The 22,302-nt window shown below is 36.1% G+C and overlaps 1 protein-coding gene across 1 annotated transcript; it reads right to left on the bottom strand.

The window, feature by feature from the left end:
• Positions 1–13,481: 13,481 nt before the first annotated feature.
• Positions 13,482–14,307, bottom strand: LOC149640919 (uncharacterized). Its single transcript, XM_089850542.1, has 4 exons — positions 14,165–14,307; positions 13,787–14,098; positions 13,595–13,723; positions 13,482–13,515 (listed from the first exon to the last, which is right to left on the bottom strand). Exons 1-4 carry the CDS (start codon positions 14,203–14,205, stop codon positions 13,482–13,484), a joined length of 516 nt encoding a protein of 171 aa, XP_089706668.1. The 5' UTR covers positions 14,206–14,307.
• Between the last annotated feature and the right edge of the window lie 7,995 nt (positions 14,308–22,302).

Raw genomic sequence — 22,302 nt, 5'->3', positions numbered from 1 at the left:
AAGATTGTTTCGAGATGCACATGAAAGGAGTAGCAACACATGTAAATCAAATTGTTGAAATAATTCTTGTGTGAACACGTTCGATAGAAAAAGGATTTATATTTTCAGGTGCCTTTTCTTTCTGAACCAGGGCCGGATGGTGTAAGCGGTCTTATGTCACTTATTTGGCAAACTATACGATCCAAAGTGAATATGAGGTAAATATTTATTACAATTAAAGAGATGTACAATGCGTTTTGAAGAGGACTGTCAAGACGCTTGACAGTTACTATGGAACGACTAGGCAGATAGATTCGGTGGAAATTCCAATGTCCATTCTCAAAATCCCGCTTTTAGCAATTAATTTACAAGATCGAATATTTAACAATGTATAAATGTTATAACAAATACTTTAATATAAATGTATAAACGCATTTATGAAATCACTTCATTTATTGACTGATCCATCTACAGAACCTTGTAAACAACGGTGCTTAAATTAGATTTGTACAGTTGACTGAACAATGTTCACTGAGGTAACGGTATTATTACTTGGTATCAGCTAGCGTGTACCGCTGCAGGACCATTTATATTTGGTAGAACAATCATTAAGCACAGGTGTTTCCCAAATTTACCATCACCGTAAAAAAAGGATTCCCGAAAAAGGCAATAAATTGTTTTTTATAACTTATTGATTTCAATTTCCTTGAGTATGGAAGAAATACTTTTTACATTGAAGCTAGTTTTATTATAAATTGTTTTTAATAAATTAGTTTTCATATGTAAAAGTTTTTGGAAATTTAATAAAGCACTTCAACCAAGTTATTAAAATTCGTCCTACAATCAAATGTAAGTGAACTATGACTAGACACGAAACAAGTGCTACATACAGTATAATGTGTGTATACTTGTCAGCGAAAGCAAGGCTACCCCTCTTGTCATTTGGGTTTCCAGATTTCCAGATATTATTTTTAACAGAAGTAAGATGAGACTAGAAGTACTGAGGTAACCAAATTCTTCACTTGGCGAATGTTAATATTCTTGATAGCACTTCAACGGTTGAATTTTCCCTCCAAAACGTGAGACGCTCGCGGCGGTAGACGGCCGAACTAGATTCAAGCACCAGCGTTCGTATTCCGCGGCTTTAGGTTGAGGGCAAGGGGGTAGGAAATGTTTTTGGAACTCGACCAATTTTTTTTTCTCTAGTGTAAGGGCGATGGAAGCGGCATAAAATCCTCAAATTTGTTCACTAGCGCCAGGATCTACTACTACCAATGCTAAAGCTCTTTACTTCTAGTCTCATCTTACTTCTGTTTTTACCTTATTATATTTTTTAGCTTAATAAGGCAGTGTTAGGCCTATCCTATTAACACAAAGCCAATATATCATCTTCCAACATAACAAGAAAATCCTTTCGTATGAAATATTTTATCAAATTACTGTAACAAAAATGTATCAACCCATTACAACAAACTTGGAGATATTTAATTGGAGTTTAGAAAAGAATAGTTAGTTTATATATTATCCACATTTCGTTCGAAATCCCTAAAAACAACTGGGCAACGCCAGGTAGCTGATCTTAAATCAATACTAGTGCATGGTAGTCACACGAATTAAAAAGTATTACTGTAATTTGAAAGAAATCCAGTCACTGTTATTCATTAAAAACTTATACGAACTTCTTAAATTTTTGTTAATTAGATTTCATTTATGTATTTTGCATTAGTGAATTAGTATCTTGCGTTAATGAAAGTTTTTTCAAAATGAGCTCCATTTAAAAAGAAACCTAATATATGAGAAGAAGAGTCAACGTATAATCCAAACATGAATCACGCAGCGTTTCATTTGACAAGTTTTCTTGAACCACCAAGTTATTGGTGCGAGTGTCTGTTTTAAAAAAAGGATGAACTTCACGTACAGGGGCGTCGGAAGCCGGGGGCAGGGTGGGCTCAAGCCCCCTCGATTTTTGAACCTGGGGGGGCTGAGCCCCCTCAGAATTTAGGCCAAAAAAGTGTAAATAATATAAATGTTAATAATACCAGTAAAAATAAATAGATTTTAAAACATTATATTATTCAGCTGTGATTACGTGATCCCCGTGGCCAACGCGGTGACAGACACACAGATAGACACGCCCAGTGTAATACCTCTCCGTGACGTCATCGTCACTTGTGCAAGGGCGTTAGGGCAAAATGTTTTAGAAGTACAGAACATTTTCGACTCAAAATTGATTTCCCGTAGAACTAATCCCACTGTATGTGCATAGCAGATTGACGTCAAGACTTTCATTTTCTAATCCTTTGGCCCCTGTAAAGTTTTAGTTTTAGTCTTTACCCGAAAGTCGAAATTATTTGCAAGTTTGAAGTTTTAAATTTTCAAGCTTTTTTTTTATTTTAAACGGCCGGGTTTGGTTTGGGGGCTCGCTACTTTATCGCATTGGTTTATTCGACTTCAGAATGCGATCTGACGCTCTTAAAGGGAGGGTGAAGTGGAAAATCAAGTGATTTTTTATCGATTTTTCTACCAATTTTAAGACCAGTCCGCACAGTAAAGCATCCAGGAAATACTTCCGAATGATTTTAAAATTCAAACTGGGTTCAGATTTTAAGGATAATTTTAAACAAGGACTTGCGACCAATCGCGTAACACCCTGCCTTTTTGTTAACCAAATTATCGTGGCACGTTCCGTGTTGAATGAAATTCATCACAACAATCGTGGCGCGGGACATGGAGCGTGTCAAGAGAATTTTGTTAACAAAAAGGCAGGGTGTTACGCGATTGGTCGCCAGTCCTTTAAAATTATCCTTAAAATGTGAACCTAATTTGAATTTTAAAATCATTCGGAAGTATTTCCTGAATGTTTCACTATGCAGACTGGTCTTAAAATTGGTAGAAGAATCAATAAAAAATCACTTTATTTTCTACTTCACCCTCCGTTTAAGAGCATCGGGAGTTCTTCAATAAAGAAGAAAAAAAAGGGGGTGTGGGAGTTTTTAATAATTGTGGTCCATTTAGATATATATAACTGTTGTAACTTTATTACTCTACTTAGTAATTTAGTATAAACCATAAATAGAACACGAACTGATTAATTTACTGGGTTTAACAAGATAACTATCCTCGGCGGATTTTCATTCAAGACTAAAAATTAAATAAATTATTGTTCACACACTAATCCGTAAAGTAGACGATTCTATCAAGCAATGGGGCTGAACATTTTACATTAGATAAGATTATTTATAAGTCTATTATTCGTCTATTATCAACATGCCACTAGATAAGGTTATGTCTAAGTCTATTATTCGTCTATTTTCAACATTCCCCCTTTGACTTAGACAATCCTTATCCAGTTAATTTCATTGAGATACAAAATTCCAGGGTTGGCAAGTTTTAAACAAATTGTTTTAAACTTTGGTTTAAAACTTGTTTTAAACAGCCATGAAAAAAAAACATTAATTTGTTTAAAACGTTTTAAACAAACAGTTTAAAACATGTTTTTATGGAGAGGAATTTCGAATATTTTTAACTCGTTTTATTTGAAAATGAGCGAAAATATTAAATAATAGAAATAATAAGCTTCAGTCAAAACCTTGCACTAATTTGACTGTTTCATATGAGTGTTTAATTGTTTGGAAACCCTTCCAGTTGATTTATCCGTTACCAATCTGTATTGAAGACTGATATTCAATAATCTGATTTGGAATAACTTATTTTAATTGTTTGGAAACCCTTCCAGTTGATTTATCCGTTACCAATCTGTATTGAAGACTGATATTCAATAATCTGATTTGGAATAACTTATTTTGTCGTCTACCTAAGGTAAAGGAACTACGTTTTTCTACACTGTTGGTACATTTTACTGTTCTAAAGTGAGTACGCGTAATATTTAAAGCCAGGCCCTTGACAGTTCTAAAATTAATAGGCTTAATCCGTAAACGGAAAACATGAAGCACCTTCAAAGTAGAAAGGGGTGGTGAAGTTTCAAATGTATGAGTTCTGACCAAGAAACTCTGCAGTATGGAAGCGAAAATTCCTTAATAGTGGCCTCAAAAGAAATCAATCATTTGGACATTTGGGGTTAAATGAACAATTTTACCCATCACCCTCATTTTGTATGCGCTATTAAAAATTACATTTTCGTTTTGAAAAGATCTCTTGCTCTTTTTAAACAGTCAGTAGAACATTTCAAATATTCAAAATAGATCCCTCAACACGTACCCCTTTTAAATAATTAATTTCATGATAAAATGTTTTCGGAAAATCTAATTTTAAATCGTGTTCTAAACAATAAAAACACAACTTTTTTTACCACATTTTTGCCAACCCTGGCAAGGACCCTTTATTACACCTTCAAATTCTAAATTTTAGGAGCTCTTGATTTCGTCTTTTCGTGTTTTTTTTCTCAAGACGTTTTCGTGGTCTGTTAGTCAAGCTGTATGATACTCGCTTTGGGTTCAAGTGGTCCCTGGTTCTAATTCCACACGGACAATTTCTTACACCTTGAAATTCTAAATTTAAGGAGCTCTTGCTCTTTTTAAACAGTCAGTAGAATATTTCACATATTCTGTATTGGTCGCTTAACACGCACTCCCTTCAAAATAATTAATATCATAAAATATTTTCGGAAAATCTAATTTGTTCTTGAAAAAGCTCAAATATGTTATTTTTCAATTAATTTGGAGGGAATAAATCGATTAACAATTAAATAAGTTGATTGAATTAAATTGTGATTAAGGAATAAATTAATATAAATAAAGAAAAATCGCAATGTCGGATCTTCAGTCAATTGATAAACGTCACTCTCATAGTTTGTTTTTTCTGTCTTGGTCCAAACCAAGACCATTTTGTTTAATCAAGCAGGCTGTGAAAATAAGCGCCTTGCGCTAGCGGGAGTAGTGGCTTAAATGGAGAGCCGCGATGTATAATATATAGACTATTAGATCTGCTAGAGTGATTTTAAACATGTTTCAAACTAGGTTTTTTTTGTGTTTTTTACTGTTTTTTTCTACTTGTTTAAAAAACAGTTTAAAACAACAAATCGTGTTTTAAACAATAAAAAACACAACTTTTGTTTTTTTTAAAAAACTCAATTTTTGCCAACCCTGCAAAATTCTAAAAATTTTCTCGTAGGTAATATTTTGGTAAATAGGTCGGAATAGGTATGCCATTTTACATCAAATTGGAAGCGAACACGGTAAATACAGCATAAAAAACCTAGGGTTAACCCGGTTAGACTCTGTTTCTAGCATAAAATTGAGCAGACTATACACAGGATTCAAAAACAAATGAGAGCTGGAAATCAGCCTTTTTAATAATCTTTAAAGAGGAAAGACACTATATGAGACTATAATTACACAGAGTAACTAAAATAGGGTAATGGCAGCCCTCTGCCTTCGACTGTATTAAGCTCTATGGGGAAATAACATGAAGTGCTATTAGTCTATACAACTTAAGCCTTGGCCGCAAAGAACGTCGAAAAACTTACTTCAAAAGATATAAAAACCTCTATTAGCTGTAATTATTTACCTGAATTACTTTTCTAGACGAAAATTCGACCTGATAACGACCTATTTCTTATTAAGGGTGCTACAGTTAATTAGAAAATACATATAAAGGTGCTCAAGCTCGGACGAAATACCAAAGTAATTTGTTAGAGTCTACATGGATGAAGGATGCGCGTGAAAAACATTCGACGCTCAACAGGATGTGCAACTCCCTATACTAAAAAGTAGACAAGTCGATACTAGCGCCGCCTAGCTACCAGCGCTGGAAACCCTCGCGGGAAAAATAAAAAATACTGGACACGAGAAAAAAACACGCGCTACCGTCTATTTTTTTTTCCTTAGCGTCGTCTGCTAGAAGCAAAACAGTTGTTTTTTTCTTATGTCCTGTATTTTTTATTTTTCCCGCGAGGGCTTCCAGCGCTGGTAGCCAGGCGGCGCTAGTATCGACTTGTCTACTTTTTAGTATAGGGAGTTGCACATCCTGTAGAGCGTCTAATGTTTTGCACGCGCATCCTTCATCCATGGAGTCTACTGCTAAGAAATTAGGAAAATCAGCAAGAAAGCCAACATTTACAATAAGTCAACGTAACTTGTTAGCACCCACAAACCTAGGACCTTCTAGTTGTCAACGAGAACGAAATGAAGAAAATAGGTTTAAGCGCGCTATAAGGTTAGGCTGACATCTGACCCAAAAGTAATTTTTTGACGTACTATCCTAATTAGTTAAATTACAAAAATTAGAATTCATTAATTAAAAATCGAAACAGCTAAGTTTCCCATTTAATAAATGCTTGTTAATTTAGAAGTATTCCGAAAACTAACTTCGCTATACTTTTTCCGTATGGCCTGTCACAATTGCCTTAAAAACCTAAAAATTTTTAATGCTTTTTCTATGGGACGCTAACCCTAAAAGGTGTGACTTTTTCTTTAACATTACGGAAGGGTGTCATGTCATATCTACAAGGGCCTACCGGCCCTGTAGAATAGATTCGAGGGAGGAGTCGCTTATAACTGGCAGAGAAGCTACGCTCTTATGTAATATAGTTAGATCTTCTTTTGCATAGATGGCGACACCACCACCACGTCCCCTTGCTCTATCAGAGCGCCAGAGAGTGTAACCCGGAATGCAATAATTTGTATCCAGTTCATCAGGATTTATCCAAGTTTCAGTTCGGCCCAAAATATCAATACAATGGTTTTCAAGGTTTATGCTTACTTCGCTAACTTTATGTCGCAGGCTACGAATATTCAGATGAGCTATAGTTAATCCTTTTATCTTGGAATGTAGGCTTGGAATGTAGGCTAGGAATGCTCCGCTGTATTATTGGTTGTTGTGGGGAACTTTTCGGAGAAGAAAGACGTCAAACTTCATCACTCTCAGGATGTAGTTCTGTAATACGTCTTAAGGATTTCTTTTCCTGGTAGCGTCTTATCCTGTATGGCCTGGGCCAATTTTCCAGGTTCAATATAATTTCATCTTGTCGTTTTGCACATTCAATCACAAAAGACTGATTCCATAGGTTTTTTTCAGAAGTACACGTTACTTCACAATGTTTTAGTCCAAGAGCTCTAAGATGTTGTTTGATCTTATCAGAGTCAATTTCCATAGGGCAGTTTGATAATAAATATTTAAAATGATTTTTATTAGAGAGTGCTAGTGCGCATTCGTCAACATTTTCTCCCCAGACTTTATCTGGTGGACCCTGTGTATTGTAGGACAATTTATGACATGAGATGCCCATAGGCCAGACAGACGGCTTTTGTATGACTTGAATTGGGGTGTTGGTGCGAAGAATAAAACATTTTGTTTTGGTTTCATCGTTTTTGGATTTCCACGTTGGGCGTAGTGCGGTTACTTTAATACCTACTACATCAAGATAAGTTTGTAATAACTCTGGTGTGGCTGTTGTTGGGCAATTTCCAATGAAATAATCTTGGTTTTCTTGAGTTACCTTCAAGGGGCAGGAATTAAGTTGTTCTTTGGGCATTTTTCCCATGTTAGTATTTAATGGTCTCTGTGTTGGCTTATTTGCGTTAATCTTTGTACCAGGCTTGATGATATTCGTTTGTTTGGGTAATTATTTTGTGAGTATTTCCGTATAAGGTTTTATTTGATAGGCCTGGGGGTGTTGTAGTTGCCAAGGATTTACTTGTGCGTTTGCTCGATGTTCCATTGTCAAATCCATCTCTGGATTTGGGTAGGTGGTCCTTGCATGGGCGAGAATAGGGATAGTATTTATCTGGCCGTTCGGTCCCTCACTCTTTGCGTCGCGAGTATTTTGGATAGTGAGTCTAAGTTTACTGATTTCATCGTTAGCTTTCTTGATAAGTGCCTCATACTTAATAGATTCATTTTTTATGGTATCAGATAGGGTTTCAATCATCTCTGCCTGTTCTTTGATGGTCTTAGTGTTCCGCAGTTGTTCGGTCTTGAGTTCGCTTAATGTTTCCTTAATCGAGTCAAATTCTTCATCGCAGTTTGTCTTAAGATTTGATGAGGTCTCCTTGATTGTAATAAATTCTTCTAGGCAGGTAGTACACATCCAAAAGGTGCCATGTATGACCTTGGGTTGGTTTATGCATTTTAAGTGATACCATGTACTACAAAACCCACAGTTAATCATATCACCATGTTTCTCACCACCTCCATGGTATTTACAGTCCACCATGCAGTGTTTAGGCATGTTTGGTCAGAATAAAACAATTTAATAATATAGTCCAATAAGATAATCCAGTTAAAAACTGTTGTTAAAATTGAAAGATTACAAAGAAAATCCCGCATAGAAAATTTTCACTAAGCCTAGGCCTGGAGGAGCGTTTTTTGAAGCAGCCGACTCCAACGAAAGTCAGTGATAAGAATAGGAAGATGGACTGCAAAATTAACCGAGTGTAGGGCTTGTCGTTCTCGAACTAGCTCACAGTAAGTCTCTAGCATTACAAACTTGTATAGGTAGTGCCATACTTAAGCTATGTTCACACTTGCAAGGGAATCAATCGACAACTCGTTTGTCCAACTAGTCTTGAAACACTCTTTATTGCTAATTCAAAACGATTTCAACAACCTCGGTTCACACCTTAAAAGACAGAGAGTATAGACCACCGTATACCGATGAGATTCTCGGTATACGGTGGTCCTGTGAGGAGGAGCGGGTTTATTACCTCCCACTCTTCGTTCTTCTCTGTAGGCGGTGGTGCGCCGGAGGGTAGGGGGGATTGCTAGGGGGGGTGAAATTGATGACGTCACGTGATATTGTTGGCGGTAAATTTGATTTGTAACGCCCCCCCCCCCTAGTTGTGGCGGGAGATTTAGTTGATTATTAAGGTGATGGCGCGAAATTTGAATTTATATCTTAGTGTATTGATCTGACGTGACTTGGCGATGGTAAAGGTATGTAGTGCCCATAGTGGTATTGTAGGATATTGTATACATTTAGTGGATGATTTATATAGGTTCAGTAGACCCTTTCTACACCGTCCTGTAATGCTATTCTCTGTATGATTTTAAGGTATCTCCATGTCTGCTTATGTCATACTAAAGAACTAGTTTTAATTGAGATATGGTTTACATTGCAAAAGGTACCAATTAAGCTACGATGCGGTTCTACAGCAAGGGTGTTTTGCATTGGCTATTAAGGTACTGAGTTAAAACAATAGTACATTTTAATACCATAAACGAGGTATTACAACAGTTTTTTGCACAGTTTGGTAGCTGGTAATTAGTTAAAATGAAGCAGTACTACTAAAGCATCATAAAATGCTGATCCTAACATTTCCGCGTAAAGTATACACGAATATAACTTGACTGTTTCATATATTTTCTATTTAGCACATATTTTAAGTGATATTGTTACGAAAAAAGAATTACATATTACGTAAGGTGCATCGGAGGAAACACGTGATTTCTTACTAATCTTGTCAACAACCTTTCTCTCCAGAGTTCGGAAGTGAAATGACTCTACAGTTTACAAAATTCCCTTTTGGCCACCCAACAGGTATATATTATATGACATTAAGGGGGAGGAGGAGGTCGAACTTGGGACATAACAAAAGAATTTATCCCCATCTGTTTTTATTGATACGTAAACACTTTCAGACGTGTCTAGATTTTTTGAGATAGGGTGGGGGGGCAGGGCCATTTGATTCCAGGCATTGTTATCAATAGAATTTATTTTTCTTTAAGTGGACCTCCAACCAGGTGGTTTAGCACCTTAAAAGGGGGCTTGGTCGACCCTGTTGTATTGTTAACAATGGAATCTGAGTGATTTATGACTCACACCAACGTGTTAAGACATTCCATCGGCTTTTTACGTAACCACGTTCAGACGGGTCTATGGCCATAAAAAGGGGCGGAACTTGAACAAAAGAATTTATTTGGTCAATTCTTTAATTGGACCACCCACCAGGTGGTTTATTACCTTAAAGGGGGAACCAGTTGTATTGTTAGGAATATAATTTATTTTCGGATTTATTGCTTTAATTGGTGACTCACTCTACCACCAAACATTTGATTCTAGGTGTTTGCCCCCCCCCCCCCAAGGGCATTATCTGGACAAGTCTCAACAAGTTTTGTCTTGGTCGCGTTAACAGAAACGCAATATATCATTAAACCGAAGCATTGACTATACTATATTTATCAAAATTATCGGCAACGTAATCAAAAATTTGTGGAAAATGTAAAACGGTATTGAAAGAAGCATCATTCACAACGCATTTCGTGTTAGAAGTAAAAAACAACCGAAACGTTTTTGATCATTTGTGTTACATTTTATCGAAACAAAATTGATCATTTGAATTTCCTAAAATCCCATAGGAATACATGTAAAAACGAATAGCCCACCGAAACGAAATCAGTCATCTCGATTACATTTAACCGAAACTAAAAGCGTCAATTGAAAAACATTTCATATTGTTAAAAACGTGTCGATAAATTTGCACAGCATTTATCAAAATTACTCTATGTTTCACCAAAAAACTTTTGATTTAGCAAAATTTCACCAATTATTTTCTATTTAAATAAAAATTTATCACCTATTGAATCCGCCCCCCCCCCTCTTCGCAGAAAATAGTATAGCAATCTTATACTATAACAAAGACTAAGCTAATTAAGTATTTCTTAGGAAATGTCAATCAATTCGAGCACGAGACCAAAGTATATGTTTACAATGCCAAATCATTTACATAGTTTCACACTAGAATTTCACTGCTATTTACACTGTTCTAGGGAAAAACACAGCTTTTAACTAACACCTTTAGAAAAGACATACATCCCTATATACTAAAACAGAATATAGCACCAACGAAAAGTTCAAAGTTCAACACAAAGTGCTATTTAGCTAATGTCAGTGCATGAATCTTGGATTTCTAGCAATAGAAGGAAATATTGTACCCAACATTTTTCTAACATACAAAAATGCTTATTTGGGTTTCCTAAATTCCCAAAGAATTGCATACAAAGTTTGAAAAGGTACTGACTTCAGTTAATCCAACTCACTTTGTTTCTTTAGTTGCCTTAAAATTTTATGATATATAATAATGTACCCAACGCATTTAGTGTTAGAAGTAAAAAAACAATCAAAACGTTTTTGATCATTGGTGTTACTTTTTATCGAAACAAAATAGATCATTTAGAATTTCTAAAATCCCATAGGAATGCATGGTGAATTGAATAAACCACCGACACGAAATCAGTCCTCTAGATTACATTCTACCAACACGAAAAACGTCGTTTGAAAAACATTTCAAATTGTTAAAAACGTTGAGTTAAATTCTACTAAGATTTATCAAAATTACTCTATGTTTCACAAAAAAACGTTTAATTTAACACCGATAAAGAATTTGGGATACATACCTTAACGGTGCATACTCGGTATGTTATCGATTGGGCGTGTTATCAAAACAGCATTGTCCAAAACGGCTTTTTCATAAACGCGTTTGCCATTATAGCCATTTATCGTTTTAGCGCATTTTGATTACAGCGTTTAAATCTTGAGCGTACGAAAGTACGCCTTTTCCAAAATATTGTTGTTTATCTTCATTAACTTCCCAAAATAATATTCCTTTTCCAAAAAATTATATTTTATATTTACTTCCGATATAACACTACTCCTTTTTGCATAATATTGTTCTTTGTCCTATATACTTAATATAATAGAGATTTCCCTCCCTATCAATCACAGTTTGGGCGGAAACAGCAACCGCTGTTTTGGGAAATAGCGCTGTATTGAGAAACGCTGAAACAGCAACCGCGGTTTTGCTTGTACGCGGTTTTGCAAAGCGCTGTTTTGGGAACCGCTTTATTCCAAAACGCTCTTTTGAAAACCGCTCAACTACCCGTGAACCGCATACTCAACCCAAGGGATGAAGGGGATCAATAAATATCTTGAGGGCATAATAAAATGATTGTAAAAATAACTCACTCTTACACGCTGAAGGGTCCGTTACCATTAGGTACGGGAGGTTGTTACACACTCCCCATCCCCATTGTATGTTGTGAGTTGTTATGAAGTCAAGTACACAAAGGTTGTCAAGAATACGCAAGATCTTGGAGATGAACCCCCTAAAAGCTATTTTTTGTACTATTTATTTTATTGATCTTGGGAATGCTGGAATACCTTTATCTTTGGTTTCAGAACTTTGACATAAAAATACGTTTACAGTCTAACACTGCAATAGTTAAGGACAATAAATATTTCGTAATAGCTTTGTAAGAAATTTAGTATAAAAACCCCTGACTAAATAGAGTCGAGTATCATTATTCGAGAAGACCTTAAACTTACAAGATGGAAAATGGCAAAAGGAAGATAGTTGTGACTAACGAACGTAAAATTAACGGGAGATTCCATATATCTAAAGAGTTGTTCTTAACAACTGGATTTGTAAACGGTACGCTGGATCCCGAAGTTCGGCTATGTAGGAAATAATCTTTAAAAAGCTTCGCCATTTCCACTAGTACATGGGAAAAGCTGATTCCACGTTTACCCGTATTAGCGGGTTGGACTGCCGCCCACGAAACTAACAATTTTGAAATCGTGTTAAACGATAACCCCAATGAAAAGACAACGGTTGTGGCATACCATAACACATGTCACATTAAAGACATGTTAAAGGAGGAGTCTATTGTTTTGAACAGTATGGAGACAATGGCCCTGAATCGCATTTCGGGAGCTGTAAAGGAGCATCTTATTAAGATAAGCGACCATGAAATTGTGTTTACACACATGGCAGATATACTCATAGAGTTTTATAACGCCATCTATGATAATTTATACGGGGATTATGAACGCATACCGTGCTTGGATGGTCAACCCGAGAAATTTGACGCCGTGGTTGGGTACTTCACGAACTTTATAACGTCTTACCAGGTCGTGACGAAATTCAACAATGTTCTTCAAGAAGAAAATCTTGAAAACTATTTTTATAATTATAATTTATTTTCTGTAATTTCGGGTCAAATAACATACTTAAAAACCCGTATGCATTTACTAACTCATTTTTAATTTTATTTGTATTTAATTTTATGTTTAAAATAAATTGAATTGAACCGAAAAACGGTTATATATTTTCTAAATACATATCATACATTTTTAAGCTATCTTTTTCCCTTTTACTATTTAAGTCTATGAAATTAGAGTTTAGAAAAATAAACTAAACTTTGAAAGGTAAAAATATAAGCTTAATTTAAATAAAGAAAAGTATATAAGGTCAAATCAGAATTTATTTTTTCAAAAAATTTACAATATTTTTTAACATTTTTTTTAGCCCCCCTACCCCCCCCCGCCGCCTCACGGCCGGCTGAGGATCTGCACTAGTGCCGAGAACCCATCGAATAGTACGTCATCCCAGTTCTCGAACACTAGTGCAGCAGGCGCCGGCACCCCCAAAAACGTACCCGGCGGTACAAGGCCAACTGCCCTAGCTCGAGGGTTACACTAAGGAAGAGAGAGAGAGAGTAAAATTAGTTATTACTTGTTAATATTATGTATAAGAAACGTATTTAGCTTACCGGAACCCTCGGCAGTTAAAGGCTAGGAGGCTGTAATAAAAATTATAAAATTTGGTTTAAAAATTTAGTTTAAAATATCTACGGAATAAAACCTTTTAAAAATACTTACTCATCAGGGATGAAGATCGAATGATTATAAATGACCTGCCGAACCTGATTCAGCAGGTCATTTAAATAATCAGCATCCCCAATGACCTCCGAAAGTACCACCAGGTACAATTGGACTTGGTAAACGAGGCTACGAATAAATAGAAATTATAATTTCGCGTTATATTACCCCAAAGATAAAAGGTTCACTTACAAGTCACTATTGACATTTAAGTCAGCCTCTCCCGGCCGAGGCATGGCTTGCCACGGATAGTGTATGGCCGGAAGAGGTTGATAATAGTGTTGAGGTTCGGGCGTCGGCTGTGGGGTAGGGGGAAGTGATGGACTCGGTGGTGGCGATGGGCTAGGTGGCGGCGTTGATAACGCTGGGCTGTCCGGTCGCCGCTGCGGCCCGACGACGCACTGAGGGCGTCGGCGGTCGGGTTCTGGTGTCCCGGAACTGTACGACCCCTGTGAGTCGGAGAACTCACAGGGGGAGTACGGAGTGTCCACTCCGTGGACGTAGCTGTAGAGAAAGATTTTCTAAGTCTTCTCTTAAAAAGATAACTTTTTAAAAAAGTTTTTTTCTTACCCTGTTGAAGAAAGGTCCATGGGTTGTTGCTGCTGGTTCATTTTTGACTTTGGCTTGAGAGAAAGTGGTGCCTTTGGGGGCTCGACCTCTTCATTTTATACTTTTTACTAGGGTCAAGGCGTGTTCGAGATCAAACACGTCACTCCAAGATGGTTACCATGTACAAGGGTAAAAATTTTCGCGGGAAAATTGGTCCGAAGCCTTGCTATTGGACTATTTTTCAGGTGTCTTTCTTTTTGGATATATTTGGAAAAACTCCCTTCAACATTTCTTTGATCATCCGTCTTTGGTTTAACAGTACAAGCTTCTTTAACCGTATTTACAGTCTCGAATAGTAACAATCCACGTTAAAAGCTTATAGAGGTTACTATAGTGGAAGGCAGGATGATGTCCTTAGTTTTGAAAATGATTTCAACGCGTTCATGGCGTCTTACGGCCCTTTTTAACTAGTGTTAGTTCTATTGTGATATATTTCTTCATGAAGGGGCTTGGTCGGGGAGAGGGGGGGGCTATGTTCATTGTTTGGTATTCTATTTTAGGATCTTTTAGTACAATTCATGTAAAAACATCTTCGCTTCCGATCCCGTGCTTACCTAACAGGCGGATACCATAAAATTCCTATTGTAGAAGTCTAAAAATTGTTCCTACGGTGTTATTATTCCTAGTATGCAACAGTGTTGGGGAATAAATTCGATAACAAGCTAACGCCATTAGGGAAGGCCATATAAACAATTTAAAAAATGTAAGATATATACGGACTCAGTTGTATCCTACTACAAACGCTACAGGGCCATACAAATATCGAAGCAACAGGCCTGGGGGTGGATGTTTTGTCAACGCAAGGTTCCACTCCTAAATTAGAATGAGTTCAACGCGTTCATGGCGTCCTACGACCCTTTTCAACTAGTAAAAATTCTATTGTGATATATTTTTTTCTTGAAGAGGCTTGGTCGGGGAGGGGGGGGGCTATGTTCACTGTTTGGTATTCTATTTTAGGATCTTTTAGTACAATGCATGTAAAAACATCGCCGCTTCCAATCCCGAGATTACCTAACAGGCGGATACCATAAAATTCTTCTTTTGGAGTTCTAAAAAGTTTTCCTTTATGGCGTTATTTTTCCGCAGTATGCAACCGTGTTGGAGAATAAATTCGATAACAAGCTAACGCCATTAGGGAAGGCTATATAAACATTTAAAAAATGTATATACGGAATCAGTTGTATCTTACTACACGCGCTACAGGACCATACAAATCTAGAAGCAACAGGCCTGGGGGGTGGATGTTTTGTCAACGCAAGGTTCAATTCGGTTTACCTTTGATGTTTGGTCGATAGTAAGTTTCTTCAGCTCTTGCAACCCCTCCCCTTTTTTTCAATTGGAAACTTATAAAAGATAACACCTAGTTCTGTACACCATAAGCAACAATTTTTTTGAATCAATTACTATGCCACCGACCAAAGCGAAAATAATATTTTACATCTTCTGTAATTCCATAAATATGCAAGAAAACAAGAAGGCAGGTACTGTGGACCGGGTTTTCCCGGTCTCCTCTTTTTACCTGTCAATATTTGATTGACTGTGTAGGCTTATAGTTTTGTAAGATTATAACAAAGGATGCTTTTGTAGGAATAAAATTTATAGAGACCGTAATATAAAGTAAAATATTACTTTCTTTAAAAGTATAAGTTCTAATAAAAAAAGACATTTTTTCAATTTTCATTTTAAATTGCATTTGATTTAACCTATAGTAATTTCTTCTATCTTCGTAAGGAATGGGTTTCCAGGCTAATAAAATGCAGTTTGCATCCAAAACACTGTACTATATCGTCGGTATGTAACGAATACTATTTCGATTGGCATTGTCTCTTTTTCAAAAGTTTAGAAATTTAGCCTCTTAAGGAATTAAATATGTTATATTTAAATGCCTAGTTACTACCGGGCTGATTATTGCCTATTCCGTTAACACGTTCATGCAATGGCTTTGGGGGTTGGTCGAACCATTTGTTATCATTGGAATTTATTTTGTGATTTATTGCTCACACAAATGTGTTATATCCAAGTTTATGTCATGGAGCAGGCCGACTTCTCGCCTACACAATCATATTCAGGACCGTGAGAAACTATAGGGTCATAGGTTAGCTTAAGGTAGAGTTGAAAGTAACTTTTTGAAAAGTGTACAATGTGAAGATATCAAAGGATACTACCATAGTTGAGAATCTCTAGAAACGCTTTACACACCATGTTTTTTATTTATTACCCCAATAAAATTAAGTATTTACGGTGTTTGTAACAAAATTCTATTTATAGGCCACTCTTTTGGCGACATTGTTTTTGACATAAAGCAAATCCATCGTTCTTTTGATCTAAACTATTAACAGGCATGGGTCCGAAAATGCATAGTGAGAAAAACATCTGATAAGCAATAAATCAGGCTATTGTTGAACGATTGAAAAATGTGGGCGTGTCTATTAAGAAATTTCGTTAGCTTAAGGTAGCATTTTTTTGAAAAATTTACAATGGTTTTTATGACCTGTTAGAAAAATTCGGAACGTTATTATTTAACAGACGTGAGGATAACAAAGGGTATTTTCTCATTTGAGAATCTCTATAAATACTTTACATACCATGTTTTTTATTTATTATCCCAATAAAATTAGGTATTTACGGTGTTTGTAAGAAAATTCCTTGAGAGTAAAACATCTGATGACTGATAAGCAATAAGGGCTATTGTTAAATGATTGAGGAATTTGCGCGTTTTTATTATGAAATTTAGTATAAAAGGGTCTAAGGAAATGATCAAAATACACAGTCGATCTTCAAACACCGAAAGATAAACATGGATCCTGAAACTCTCCGTACAACTTTGAACGAACTGACTATAAATAGACCCTGGCCGTTACGTTTAATATACGAGTTTTATTTCTACCTATGCGCCTATCTGCGTATAGATCCAGTGCACGGACCTCAGATTCTGCCACAATTCGTAGAACAAGGTGACTTAAATGTTAGTCAAGCTTGCCTCGACTTACTCGAATATATGAAAACAGTTGCTCGAACACCCGAGGACTGTAATAACCTAGAACAATTGGAAAACCTAAGGAATCTAATTCCGAGTCCCCTAATAACTGAATACTCAGATCGTATGGCGAAACGACAAGAAGAAATTGAACGGGTTATACAAGAAGAAGAAACACTAATCGCCGACTTCAACAGCTCACAATATGACAAAGAGATATCCGAGTTTTTAGACCGAACGGATCAAGGACCACCCGTAGAAGAGACACTATTGAACGATACCTTAGAGAGGGAGAACGGTTCTGAAGAGGCGCTTTCTGACGATGAAATCGATGTACAATGGGGAGGAGGAGAAACGGACCCGCCCATACCTATTGACACCGTACCCTCTTGCGAGATACTAGGGCAAAGTGAGAGATTTTACAAACATTTTAACATGTATGGTCGGGAGGTGGTTCTGAGAATTACTGAAGATCCCGTCGCTAGTGTATGTACCGTAACCAAATGTGTTCTTAGTAAGTACAGGCCTACAGATTACGTTCAAATTACTTTAAAGAGTGCGGCAACTATTTGTAGGTCCGAACTAGAATTATCTTTTAGAAGAGCAGATCAAGTCGACCCTAATATTCTTTTTGACCAGCTTAGTGTTATGTTATATGATGACGAAATGGAATCATTTTTCCTGGGTCCTATTAAACTGATTTTTAGCATTGTACGAATACCTGAGGGCAAGACCCTCACGTTACCCCGATGTATTAAACCTTTTAATCTATTTTGCAAAGATAGACGTGGTATTGTACGTATAGTTAATTCAGATAACATCTGTCTTGCCCGAGCTCTTTGTGTAGCTATATATCTCATAGAAATTATGCTAATGATACAACCGGAGACAAGATTATAAAGACCCATTACCAATCATTATCTACATATAGAGATGAGAACAAAATGCAGCAAGAAGCTGCTTTAGAACTATGTCTTAAGGCAGGAGTAAGGGCTAGTGATTGTGGGACGGTTGAATCTTTTCAAAAGTTCAAAGTTTATTTAAATAAATATTCGATTTTCGTCTACAAATTCGAAAACAGCGTCCCTGTTTTGATTTTAGGTGAAAACGATCCCGATGATACTAGGCCCCGCCTCTTTTTATTGAATGAAAATAACCATTATAACGTTATTACAAGATTAAGACCACTTTTTAATCATGACCGATTCTGCGAAAAATGTCTCGTACCCTATTGGCGAATACAGTCGCATAAATGTAATGACTTTTGTTTTAGTTGCATGAGACCCACTATATGCCAAGGCCCCAAGATAGCTTGTGAATCTTGTTTACGAAAGTTCTTAGGCGACGATTGCTATCAAAGCCACTTAGCATCTTCCAGCAGTAAAAAGCCGCTATGTGAGCGTCTTTTTCACTGTAAAGACTGCTTAAATATTATTGATTTTTCCCGAAGAACTGAGGTGCATACGTGTGGGGATATATATTGTCAGATCTGTAAGAAATATCAACCTAGCAATCACTTTTGTTATATCCAGGTTATCAAAGATAAACCCCTGAAAGTGCTATCCGTTAAAAAGCCTAGACCTAATCAGCCCAACCTTATGTATATTTTCTTTGATATAGAATGTATACAAACTAAGGTTTGTCAGGAAAAGTTAGGAGCCTATGAACACCAGGCTATCCTGTTAGTCTGTATAACAGTGTGTGAGTTTTGTATAGATGAAACATCCCTAAATTTTAACTGTATTATGTGTAGTCAGTTTGGTAAGCGTAAACAGCAATTTTCAGGCGGAAATCCTATAGCTTTATTTTTAGATTATTTAATGCAATTGCATGCCGTTAAGAACGTCATCATACTGTCTCACTATGGCAGTAATTATGATAATCAGTTACTAATTAGAGAAATCATTAATCGAGATGAGAAATTCGTTCCATCTTTGAAAATTAACGGAACTCGAATTTTAGAAATGAAATTGTTTAACTTGCTATTTCTGGATTCTTATAATTTCATCCCTGTAGCCTTAGCAAAGTTTCCCGCTACTTTTGGTATACCTGATGCAGTCAAAGGGTATTTCCCACATTTTTTATTCAATGTAATAGAACACAATTTTGATGTAAATAGACAGAATGAAACCAACTATGCTATAGAGACTAATCTGCCCCCTATCGAAGCTTATGGTTGTCAATATTTTACAAGGAAGAATTTAGATGCCTTCTTAAAATGGCATAACGCAGAAGATAGTAAAGGTAAAGGTTTCGACTTCTTGAAGGAACTCAATTATTATTGTGAGAACGACACGGTTTTACTATTCCTAGGTTGTTTAACTTTTCGTACCCTACTGCTTAAAGTAACAGGCGTTGATCCATTTAATTGCGGCGCAATTACTCTTCCTGGCGTGTGCTCTCATGTGTTTCGCCGAAATTATCTTAAACCCGATACTATAGGCATCATACCGGCAAATTATTATAGACTTAGTGAAAATCAGTCAATGGGTGCTATAGAATGGCTTGAGTGGACCGCACACAAACGAAATATATCTTTCCAATCATCCTTTAGAGGTAAAGAAACCAGAATACAAAAACTCAAAGTAGACGGTTTTTGTGAAATCAACAAGGAAATATTCGAATACTGGGGGTGTTTCTATCATGGGTGCAAAATACACTTTCCTTTAAACAGAAACAAGGCTTTGCATGGAGACCCTGCTCAGACTTTGAACTCTAGATATTTTAGTAGCATGAACGTGTTATCCAAATTTGAATCCCTCAATTATATAGTAAATATCAAATGGGAATGCGAATGGCAGAAAGAAAAAGCGAATAAACCCGAAATAACAGAGTTTTTAAACCATAATGATATTAAGCCTAAAATAGTAAAAAGATTAGACCCCCGTGATGCATTCTTCGGAGGCAGATGTTGTGCCACGAAATTATACCATAAAACAACAGGATCAGAGCGTATTCATTACGTGGATTTCACAAGTTTATACCCTTTCATTAACAAAACCACCAAGATACCTATAGGCCACCCTGAAATAATATTAGACAACTTTCCCAACATATTTTCGTTTGATAGACTTCTTAAATGTGACATCTTACCGGCGCAAAACCTCATTCATCCCGTTCTGCCGGCTCGTATTAATGGAAAATTAACGTTTCCATTATGTTACACCTGCTGCAAAACCCAATTTCAAGATGATTGTGAACATACTCCAGAACAAAGAGAATTGCGAGGTACATGGGTAGTCGATGAGTTACGCCATGCAGTAGAGAATGGTTACACAATCACGCGAATGTACGAGGCTTGGTCATACAAAGTCACACAGTACGATCCCAAAACAAAACAGGGTGGACTGTTTAAAGATTATGTTAATACCTTTTTAGAGTATAAAACCCTAGCTAGTGGCTTTCCTGCAGATTGCCAGACTCTAGAAGATAAGGAGAACTACGTTAAAAACTTCAAAGACGAAGAGGGCGTCGAACTGGATATCACAAGAATAGAGAAAAATGAAGGTCTCAGATGCCTTAGCAAACTTATGCTCAACTCTTTTTGGGGTAAATTTGGCCAGAAAACAAGACACACCTCTACCGAATTAATCAAAGATGCCAACAAATTGTACGGATTAATATTAAATCCAGACTTGGAGGTGAAAAGTTTATTAACAATCAACGAAAACACAGTACTAGTAAAGTACGAACACATTCTCGAAAACGAGATTGTGCACAAACACACAAACGTAGTCATCGCTTGTTTTACTACGACTATGGCCCGATTACATTTACTAAAACATCTTGAAAAGGTCGGTGACCTTTGTTTTTATTATGACACGGATAGTTTACTATACCTCTCGCCAGACGGCGCTCATTTGCTACCCACAGGCGATTATTTGGGGCAACTTAAAAATGAGTTAGAACCTTATGGACAAGATGCGTATATTTGTGAATGGGGGAGTGCTGGACCAAAGAACTATTCTATGGACATTCTCGACCCTAAAACGGGCAAAAAACCAACATTATTAAAGTTAAAGGATTTTATTTAAACGCCTATACAGAAAATTATATAAATTTTGAAACAATGAAGAAACTACTGGGGGTAAACAATGAAGGTGAACCTCTAATGAACTCGATTCAAGTCCCTATTGGCCCTCAAATCAGACGTCTGCAAGATCACACACTGATCACGATCAACCAGACCAAAACATATCAGGTCGTAGTGGATAAAGTTAGAGTTCTACCTGATTATAAAACTACCCCATACGGTTATATTAAATAGAATCTTTGACATTTTCCACATAAGTTACTTGTATATATTTTAGAGACCCAGTATCAGTATTTTAATAGGTATCTCAAGTATTATTTATAGTAATATTAACGTATTTTAACTATTAACATGTAACAATATTTTAACGAATATACAGTGTTTTTTGGTACTGTTTTTGCATCTAGTAAGCTTTTTTTAATTAGTATATATTAGCACTATAGTTTAAAAATTAGTATACTGTTTTGTATAAGTGTAATTTTTATTTTTTTGATGATAATTATAGTAACGTTTTTTTTAGTAATATTTCGATATTTTCATCCGTAATCGTATATCAGTATTTTAACGTGTATAGCGCGTCAGGAAAAATATATTTTTTCGTCAATCCTGTGAACATTTTAGTTTAATAACTAGCCTCATATTTGTACTAAAATCGTATAATAACCATTGTAGCTTTTAAACCATATTAAAAGTAGTATTGCTATATTTTTTATGAGGGTATATGGGTATGTATGTACTTAATAATCTCGCATGCCGTAATATTGTTCTATTTTTATATGATGTATGCTATGTAACCCGTATTTTCTGATGTTTTTTAGGAATATTTCGCGTTTTTACTCGAGTAATTGTACTTATTCTCCAAATTCGTATTAAAACTAATGTGAATCAAATTTTATTTATGATGTTTTAGTAGTACTGCTTCATTTTAGCTTCTAATCAACTACCAAACTGTGCAAAAAACTGTTGTAATACCTCGTTTATGGTATTAAAATGTACTATTGTTTTAACTCAGTACCATAATAACCAATGCAAAACACCATTGCTGTAGAACCGCGTCGTAGCTAAATCTGTAAATGTATTTTGCAATGT

Source organism: Phalangium opilio, unplaced genomic scaffold (assembly GCF_054372755.1).
Source record: "Phalangium opilio isolate 3A_F unplaced genomic scaffold, DU_Popi_V2 ptg000092l_1, whole genome shotgun sequence".
In the NCBI taxonomy this organism is placed as follows: domain Eukaryota; kingdom Metazoa; phylum Arthropoda; class Arachnida; order Opiliones; family Phalangiidae; genus Phalangium; species Phalangium opilio.
This window is presented reverse-complemented; position numbering and strand designations above follow the sequence as displayed.

What these genes read in the sequence shown, in the direction of transcription:
- LOC149640919 (XM_089850542.1), bottom strand. Translation starts at nt 14,205, where the DNA reads ATGAACCAGCAGCAACAACCCATGGACCTTTCTTCAACAGG. An exon ending in ATGGACCTTTCTTCAACAGG is followed by an intron (nt 14,099 to 14,164) that starts GTAAGAAAAAAA and finishes CTTTCTCTACAG; the next exon opens with CTACGTCCACGGAGTGGACA. An exon ending in TCGATCTTCATCCCTGATGA is followed by an intron (nt 13,516 to 13,594) that starts GTAAGTATTTTT and finishes TTTTTATTACAG; the next exon opens with CCTCCTAGCCTTTAACTGCC.